The sequence below is a fragment of the Malus sylvestris genome, chromosome 10, assembly GCF_916048215.2.
Source record: "Malus sylvestris chromosome 10, drMalSylv7.2, whole genome shotgun sequence".
Lineage (NCBI taxonomy): Eukaryota > Viridiplantae > Streptophyta > Magnoliopsida > Rosales > Rosaceae > Malus > Malus sylvestris.
This window is the reverse complement of record NC_062269.1, coordinates 4,820,458-4,830,706: the sequence shown is the minus strand read 5'-3', so window position 1 is coordinate 4,830,706 and position 10,249 is coordinate 4,820,458. Positions and strand designations below refer to the sequence as shown.

At 38.9% G+C, this 10,249-nt stretch overlaps 1 protein-coding gene across 1 annotated transcript; it reads left to right on the top strand.

Annotated features, from left to right (window-relative positions):
* Positions 1–303: 303 nt before the first annotated feature.
* Positions 304–9,981, top strand: LOC126585066 (disease resistance protein RPV1-like). The gene is made up of 6 exons (XM_050249454.1): positions 304–947; positions 6,703–7,804; positions 8,030–8,302; positions 8,420–8,842; positions 8,982–9,433; positions 9,757–9,981. Exons 1-6 carry the CDS (start codon positions 415–417, stop codon positions 9,758–9,760), a joined length of 2,787 nt encoding a protein of 928 aa, XP_050105411.1. The 5' UTR covers positions 304–414; the 3' UTR covers positions 9,761–9,981.
* Positions 9,982–10,249: the final 268 nt, after the last annotated feature.

The following is a 10,249-nucleotide window of genomic DNA, read 5'->3' as shown; positions in this document are numbered from 1 at the left end:
TATTCTATTATTTATACTAAGGGGATGAGCTTCACAATAAACTAGTAATAATGTTGTTCAAATTTGTTTTTAATGAGAATCGAATCTAAGATCTCTCACTTATCAATGAATAAAAATACCACTAGAATATAGTACTGAATAACAAAATCTATATTTTATATTTTAAAAATTTTAACTTTTAACCAAAAAGGTTGGAGATGGTGTCAATGGGTCTAGCAGCTTTTACAATTTTCATATTTCAATTTGAGGATTGTACTGTACATTTTATTAACGACGTACACCATTTTTTTGTTTTTTTTTGTGGACTTGAAACTAGGAGTAGTTGACTTTGCCAGTTCGATTCAAAAACCATCTGCCCCTGGTGCCATTTTGCAGTGCCTATCAGACATCAGAGAATCGCTGACTTGCCAACAGATGAATACCGCGGACGGCAAGTACGACGTGTTCTTGAGCTTTAGAGGCGAAACACGCAAGGGCATCACGGACCATCTCTACCATACATTAAACGACTACAAGTTCAATGTCTTTCGGGACAATGACCGATTGATTTGTGGGGATGTTATAAAAGAAAATCTGAAGCAAGCAATCAAAGAGTCCAGGCTTGCTGTCATCATGTTTTCAAAGGGGTATGCGGGATCCAGCTGGTGTCTTGACGAGCTGGTGGAGATCATGGAGTGCAGCAGAACACAGGGTCAACATGTTTTTCCGATTTTCTTCGATGTTGATACTTCAGATGTCAGGCATCAGACTGGTGATTTTGAAACCGCGTTTAAGAACCATGAACAAAAGTTTGAGAAAGAAATGGTCCGGAAGTGGGGAAATGATTTTAGGGCAGCTGCGGAGTTTCAGAGGGATGAACAAGAGTTTAAGGAAAAGGTCCGGACCTGGAGAGATACCCTTTCTGCAGCTGCAGGGTTGAGCGGCAAGGACTTTCAAGTGACTGACGGGTAATAACTTGCTTATTTCCCTTTGACAAAGTAATTCTTTAAATCGTTTTGTTTTCCAAAATTTAATTGCAAAGCTTAGAAACTCTGATATGAGATCTATCTCACTTGATATCAGTTTGTTCGGTGATGACTAGTATATTGGTACATTTTAATCCTTCAGTCTCATAGTAAATCTTGTTGTTCTAGGATAGCACCAAACCTTTTAGAACCAACTATTTGTAACCCACAGAAAATATATCAAATGAAATGCAAGAACAATATAGAAAAGACACCAAGATTTTAACGAGGTTCCTCCACAGTCAGTGTAACTGGAGTACGTCCTCGGAGCAGTAGGAGCTCACCCAATAATCCACTATCAACCAAATGGGAGTTTACAAAGTGTTGGCAATCTCACAACCCAAAAGCCCAATACACCCAATAGCTCTCACACACCAAAGAAACAAATAGAGAAAGAAATATAATGAATAATTTATTCTCTATACATATAGCTCAAAGCTATTACAACAACAATTACTTTGGTGGATGATTACTAACCAATTGAAGCAGCAACTTGTTCTTCTTTTTGGGCTCTCTGCAAGACTGCAACTCTCTGAATTTTTCTCTCTATTTTTCTCCTCTAAAACAAAAGGGCAGCAGCTCTCTTCTCTCTCTCTCTCTCTCTACCACACAACCGAATGGAAGAAAGCAACCAAACCCTCCATTATTAAGGAGCCAAAACTCACGGGTGGTAAACAAAAAAAAACAACCCATATTTTCTTCCCCAAAACAAGGAAATATGTTGTCCACTTTTGGTTTGTTTATTCTAAAGTATATGGCCACTTGGCCACATAATCCAACAATCTCCACCTTGGCCAAGTTCCGAAAACGCCATGATAAGCCAACCAACACAATCAACACAAAAAAAACACTCCCAATCACTAGCAAGAGAACAACTAATGCCGAGCCAAATGCTCCAAAACTCCTACTGCTCAACGCCTTCTTTAAATAGGCAAAATGCGAGCCAAGTTCAAGCAATGAACAAACTTGGCTACACCAACAACCTTAGTCAACATATCAGCAGGGTTGTCTTTAGTTGGAATCTTCTGGAGAATGATCTCTCATTCACCAACTACTTCACGAACAAAGTGATGATGCACATCTATGTGCTTGGTCCTCGCATGATGAACCTGATACTTAGCCAAATAAATGGCACTCTGACTATCACAATGTACCTCCACCTGCTTCTGATCAACCCCCAAATCTCTAATCAGCCCATGTATCCAAATGGCCTCCTTTATAGCTTCAGCAACTGCCATATATTCAGCCTCTGTAGTAGACAAGGCAACAGACGACTGCAAAATGGACCTCCAACAAACTGGCCCTTTAGCCATAGTAAACACATAGCCTGTAGTAGACTTCCTTCCATCCAGATCACCTGCATAATCTGAATCAACATAACCAACTGCAAAATGACCAATACCAGAGTCATCCCTCTCAAAGCATAAACCAACATCTCGAGTACCATGGAGATACCTCAATATCCACTTAGCTGCTTGCCAATGCTCTTTACCTGGATTATGCATATATCGACTCACCATGCCAACTGCATGAGTAATATCCGGTCTAGAGCATACCATTGCATACATCAAACTACCAACCAAATTTGCATATGGTATATTTTTCATTTGCAGCTTCTCTTTATCAGTTTTAGGACACTGTAGAGAACTCAATTTAAAATGAGGAGCCAAAGGGGTACTAACCGGTTTGGTTGAATCATGAACTCCAAACTTCCGAATCAACTTCTCAAGGTATTGTCTTTGATTCAAACTGACAAAACCCTTTGCTCTATCTCTAGTGATCTCCATGCCAAGGATCTTCTTCGCTTCACCAAGATCCTTCATCTCGAACTCGTTCTTCATTTGTTTCTTCAATTTCTCAATCTCTTCAACATTCTTTGAGGCAATCAACATATCAACATATATCAATAAATAAATGAAAGACCCATCTTGCAACTTCTTGAAGTACACACAATGATCATATTGACTTCTAGAATAATTTTGGCTTCTCATAAATTTATCAAACCTCAAAAACCATTGCCTTGGAGATTGCTTCAAGCCATAAAGTGATTTCTTCAATTTGCAAAACAAATTTTCCTTCCCTTTCACTATATACCCATCCGGTTAACACATATAAATCTCTTCATTCAAATCACCATGTAGGAAAGCCGTCTTCACATCGAGTTGCACAAGCTCAAGATCATATTGTGCAACAAGAGCTAACATAATACGAATTGAGGAGTGCTTCACAACTGGAGAAAATATTTCATTGTAGTCAATGCCCTCCTTTTGTGCATACCCTTTAGCAACTAATCTTGCTTTAAATCTCACATTGCTTTTCTCATCAGCATCTTCCTTCTTGGCATACACCCATTTGCAACCGATAGCTTTCTTGCCCTTAGGCAATTTAGCTAACTCCCAAGTCTTGTTCTTCAAGAGAGAATTCATCTCATCACCCATGGCATTGCACCACCTCTTCTTCTCCTCACTCTCAATGGCTTCCTCATAATTGGATGGAATCTCTTCAGTGATAATAGGAAGAGCAAAAGCAACATAATCACTATACCGAGCTGGCTTGGTAATTTGTCTCTTTCCTCTGTTCTTGGCAATAGACTCTTGAGGTGAAACTTGCTCTTCAACTTGAATAGAATCTTCAAGTTCAACTTCTTCAACATTTTCATGGTCTCCAACTTCCTCACTTGTAGTGGCTTCGACATCAGCGGAAATAGGATTTGAAGTACCAGAGGCAACTTTCTCAAGCTCCACCTGTTGGACATTTTTCACATTCTTCTCAGAGCCTTTGTACATACTTTCTTCATCAAATGTCACATCTCTACTGATTACAAGTTTTTTCATCGCTGGGCACCACAACCTGTAACCTTTGACACCACTACTAAAACCAAGAAAGATAGCCTTTTTGGCTCTAGGATCAAGTTTATTTTCAGTCACATGAAAATAAGCAAGTGAACCAAAAATACGGATATAGTCATAATCAGAAGAAGGTTTTCCAGTCCATACCTCCATTGGTGTCTTACCCTGAACAGCAGCTGAGGGTAATCGGTTGATGATGTGACATGCATAATTAACTGCCTCTGCCCAAAATGACTTGCTTAAACCCGACTGAGACAACATACATCTAACCTTCTCAAGCAAGGTTCGATTCAATCTTTCTGCAATTTCATTTTGTTGTGGAGTTCCCCGAACACTGAAATGTCTCACAATTCCTTCCTCTTTGCAAACTTTAAAGAAAGGATCGGATGTGTATTCACCACCATTATCCGATCTCAAAATCTTAATCTTTCTCCCAGTCTGGTTCTCAACCATTTTCTTCCAACCCAAGAAAATGTTTAACACCTCACTCTTGTGCTTCATAGTGTAGACCCAAGACCTTCTTGAATAATCATCAACAAATGTCACGAACCAATGTCTACCACTCAAAGAGGGAGTCGTTGTAGGACCCCAAACATCCGAATGCACATAATCAAGAATGCCCTTCGTCTGATGTACAGCAGTACCAAACTTCACTTTAGTTTGCTTCCCCAAGACACAATGCTCGCAGAAATCAAGCTTACAAGTCGTGGCACCTTTTAGAAGACCTTGTTTCACAAGCCCTTGTAGAGCTTTCTCATCGGCATGGCCTAATCTCATATGCCACAATCTAGTAGTATCAGAATCGGATGTGCCCATATTTTCTGAGACTACAGATGCTTCACTTGTCACAGTGCTTCCTTGCAATAAATACAAATGGCCACATCGAGGAGCTTTCATCACAACAAGTGCACCATAAGTCACCTTCAATGTCTGCCCATCTGAATGAAATCTGAAGCCCTTGGCTTCCAAAGTTCCCAAAGAAATAAGATTTTTCTTCAAATTCGGTACATACCGAACACCTGTCAACTCTTTAACCATGCCATCATGCAACTTCAAATGAACTGTACCAATCCCTTTTGTTGTGCAAGGATTGTCATCTCCCATGAACACAACGCCACCATCAAACTCTTTCAAGCTTGAAAACCAATCCTTGTGAGGAGTCATATGATGAGTACAACCCGTATCCAACACCCACTTAGTAGCACAATCAAATGATGAGGAAGTGGTTAAAGCAAAATCAGAAAAATCTGTTTCAACCTCAGCAACATTAGCTTCAGAACTTTCTTTGCCTTTGGTCTTCAATTTAGGACAATCTTTCTTCCAATGGCCCTTATTACGACAAAAGGCACATTCATCCCTTTCCAAAGGTTTTCTACCTTTAGAGTTTCCTCTAGGTCGAGACTGTGATTTTTTCCTACTAGAAGATGATCTCCTCTCCGATGATCTACCTCTAACAAATAAAGCTTCAGAGGTATTATCATGATTTTTATCTCTATGCCTCATTTCATAATTCATCAAGGCATTTGACACATCTTCAAATTTCACAGTTTCTTTACCATGCATAATAGTGGTAACAAAATGCTCATAAGAGTCCGGCAAGGAATTCAACAATATTAAGGCCTTATCTTCATCCTTAATATCCTCATCTAAATTTAACAAGTCGGCAATCAACTTATTAAAAGCATCAAGGTGTCTAATCATTTTTGTACCTTCTTTGTATTGGAAGCGGTAGAGCTTTTTCTTCAAGTGTAGCCGGTTCTCTGCACTCTTTGTCATATACTTGTCTTCCAATTTTTGCCACAACACACTTGTTAATGTCTCCCGCATCACAAAATACTTTTGAGTTTTTGCAAGGCACAACCGAATTGAAGAGCAAGCCCACAAATTTAATTTCTCCCATTCTGACTTCGACATGGCTTCCGGCTTCTCTCCCAAAGCGGCAAGTAGATCTTGTTGAGCCAACACATCTTTGACCTCACATTGCCATATCCCGAAGTTGTTTGTGCCATCAAACTTTTCCACTTCGAACTTTGCATTTTGCACCGTAGTTCTTGCAAACCCGGAGCTGCTTCCAAAAGGATTCTCATCTTGCCCGTCTGACATTTTTGGCAATTAGACAGTACCCAAGAGCAACCAGTGCTCTGATACCAATTGTTGTTCTAGGATAGCACCAAACCTTTTAGAACCAACTCTTTGTAACCCACAAAAAATATATCAAATGAAATGCAAGAACAATATAGAAAAGACACCAAGATTTTAACGAGGTTCCTCCACAGTCAGTGTAACTGGAGTACGTCCTCGGAGCAGTAGGAGCTCACCTAATAATCCACTATCAACCAAATGAGAGTTTACAAAGTGTTGGCAATCTCACAACCCAAAAGCCCAATACACCTAATAGCTCACACACACCAAAGAAACAAATAGAGAAAGAAATATAATGAATAATTTATTCTCTATACATATAGCTCAAAGCTATTACAACAACAATTACTTTGGTGGATGATTACTAACCAATTGAAGCAGCAACTTGTTCTTCTTTTTGGGCTCTCTGCAAGACTGCAACTCTCTGAATTTTTCTCTCTATTTTTCTCCTCTAAAACAAAAGGGCAGCAGCTCTCTTCTCTCTCTCTCTCTACCACACAACCGAATGGAAGAAAGCAACCAAACCCTCCATTATTAAGGAGCCAAAACTCACGGGTGGTAAACAAAAAAAAACAACCCATATTTTCTTCCCCAAAACAAGGAAATATGTTGTCCACTTTTGGTTTGTTTATTCTAAAGTATATGGCCACTTGGCCACATAATCCAACAAATCTTACTTTTCCTTGGTTATGAATTTTTCATTCCAGGCATGAAGGAAGTTTTATCAGGGAAGTTGTTGGCCAGATCGCTACAATACTGAAGAAACCATGCTTAAATGTAGCTACAAATCCAGTTGGAATAGATTCTCGCGTGCAAGAAATCAGTAATTATTTAGATGTTGAAGGATCAAATGATGTTCGCATAATCGGAATTTGGGGGATGGGCGGACTAGGGAAGTCAACGATTGCAAAAGCTATTTTCAACGAATACCAGCACAGGTTTAGTGGTGCATCTTTTCTTCCGAATGTGAGAGAAGATAAGAAACTGGTTGATTCGCAAAACAAACTTCTGTTTGACATCTTGAGATTGGGCCACAGAAAGGTGGGTATGCCCGATGAAGGGACCAAGGAGATAAATACAAGACTTCGCCAAATAAAGGTTCTTGTCATTATTGATGATATAGACTCTGTGGCCCAGATAGATACATTGGCTATAAAACGTGACTCGTTTGGTCCAGGAAGTAGAATTGTTATAACAACAAGAGATAAAAGTTTGCTAAAGACACCTGAAGTGGTGGATAAGGCATGTTCCCTGCCAGCAATGAATGACGATGAAGCTCTTGAGCTCCTTAGTTGGCGTGCCTTTCAAAAGAGTTCTCCTAATGAAGGATTCCACAAAGTCTCAAGAGAAGCTGTTCGTTATTGTGGGGGTTTACCACATGCACTTAAAGCTGTAGGTTCTTACCTACATAAAAAAACCCCGAAAGAATGGACAAGTGCATTGAAAAAATGGAACGAATCACAGCCTTATCCGGAAATTCATGAAAAGCTTAAGATAAGTTATGACGGGCTTAAGGTTGCCCAGGTGGAGGATATATTCCTTGATGTATCCTGTTTCTTTACTGGAATGGACAAGGACCGCGTCATGGCCATATTGGATGGGTGCTACTGTGAGCCAACAACAGATATTGAAGTACTCAAGGAGCGATGCCTTGTAACTGATGATCCAAAGGGTAGTCTGATGATGATGCACCGTTTGATTCGAGACATGGGCAGAGAAATTGTACGTGCTAGATCCCCTAAGAAGCTTCAAAGTCGCTGTAGATTGTGGCATCATGAAGATGTAATAAACGTTTTGAGGAAAAAAAGTGTAAGTACTTCCTCAATCAAATTGCATTAGAAAAAAAAATGCTGATTTTATTTACTGAATTATTTGAAAATTATCCCTGTAACACAGATGACTAATTTAGATTGTTAAAACAAGACTGATGTCTAAACAAACTCTATGGCATTGATCCAGTATTGGTGCTCTGCACCGGTTAAAGTCTAAGAAAATAACCCTTGTCTTACTTTATTTTCTTTTCCTTTCTAACAGGGAACGGAAGAAATAGAAGGAATCGCTTTAGATTCTCCAGAAGCTGACAAGCTTAGCTTCAGTACAGAAACATTCAGAAATATGCGGAACCTGAGATTACTCAAAATAAAAGGCGTAAAGTTCACTGGAGACTGCGAACATCTTCCCGATGAGTTAAGATGGTTAAGTATGTCTGACTTCCCTCAGCAGGCCATCCCAGAGGATTTTAATCAACCAAACGTAGTTGACATCGACCTGAGTTGTAGCAATATACAAGTCTGGAATGACAACGTGGTACAATACAAACCCAACCAAACTATCAATTCTTTCCAACAGATTTTTTAAATACCAACATCATGCTTTTTCTCTTCTATTGAATTTTGATATTTGTTTTCCCATTTTGTCTCACAGTCACTTGAAAAGTTGAAGTTTCTCAATCTTGGTTCTTGTGATAACCTGAAACAATCACCAGACTTTTCAAGAATCCCAAATATTGAAAGATTGATACTCGAAGCCTGTAAGAGTTTGTCCAAGATTCACCACTCCATAATACAATTGAGGAACCTAAAGTATTTATCTGTTGCGAATTGCCAAAACCTTCAGAAAATCCCAGATTTACCAACAAAATTGGAAATCCTGAAAGCGGATGAGTGCATTGCATTGGAAGTGATGCCAAATTTTTCAAAAATGTCGAGTATGTTAGAACTGCATCTGAATCACTCCCCCAAACTCACTGAGATTCTAGGCTTGGATAAGTCGTTAAACAATATGATAAGGATTCATATGGAAGGGTGCACCAATCTCACTGCTGCTTTTAAAAAAGCAATCCTACAGGTCATCTCTCTCTCTCTCTCTCTCTCTCTCTCTCTCTCTCTCTCTCTCTCTCTATGTATATATATAATCTCGGTTTGTACCCAACTGTATACAGCTTATATGTATCAACTTTTTTTACAAATCTTACTCCATGGTATAGGAATGGAGCGCGAGCGGAAATGGTGATCTTTTTCTCCCCGGAAATGATCTTCCATCAGGGTTTACATGCGTTGACCTGAAGGATGAAATATTTATGCCGCAATGTTTTGGCTATGATGCAAAAGCATTGACTCTGTGCGTCGTTTATTCTTCAGACTCCAAATCCAAGCACACTGAGTTTTCAACCCCTCTGTATGCAACCGTAATAAATCGCCATGAAAGTTATATTTGGCTGGGACATTTATCAAACAATAAGCTCAATGTGAACGGTGGGGCAAAGATAAATGTTGGTGCACACTTATCACGACACAGGAGTACTGATGATATTCATCTCAGGGTGCAGAAAATAGGGGTTTACCAGGAGCAGGAAAATTTAGTCAATAAATTTTCCAATCTTATGGCACGTTCAAGTGAGTATGACAATGGAAATAGCCAATCTTATGACATGTTCAAGTAAGTATGACAATGATGTCAATCGTATGCAAGACTAGGTGATGACCTCATTAAGAGCTCGTTTGGATGTGCTTTTAAAATAACTAAAAGCGTTTTTGATGAAAATGTTTTTGGAACCACTCCTTGGTAAAAATGCAAGAAAATCATGGAAAAACACTTAAAGTGCTTCCTGGAAGAAGCACATAACTAATGCTTCTTGCAGAAAGCACTTAAAGTGCTTTTGTAACCCAAAAATATTTTCTCTAAAAGCGCTTTCAGTCATTTTAAAAGCATATCCAAACGAGCCCTAAGTGTTTAATTGTGTGTTTATGTGTGTTTTGTAGATAATTTCAGAAATGAAATTGGAGGAAGATTATGAAGTTTTGGTATTTTTCTTAGAGCACAAGTTGTGTTTCTCCACTGTATATCCCTTCAACAATGTAACAGTAGGCGTATAGTCGCTACAAACAATGAGAGAGAGAGAGAGAGCATATGAGCTCAATCTCAGCCATTCATTCACTGCTCTATGAGAAGATATTTCATATCTAAAGTATCGACATTAACAAAAATATCGATAGTTTAATTTACGATTGAATCAGGACATTATCTAAAAGATATCATAGAATCCCAATAGGATTTATACAATCAGATGCTTAAACTAATTAAAACTACAACACTCTCCTTTGAGTGTGTAAGTACTCAATCAAAATATCGCATCAAGTCTTCAGTGAGGAAGTTCAGCTGGTCAAGTCGGCAGCATAATGAGCGAATTTGAGTTTCATTTTAATTGAAGGATGCATTGGTTGTAAAACTCATAAAACCTAGCTATAGTAAAAC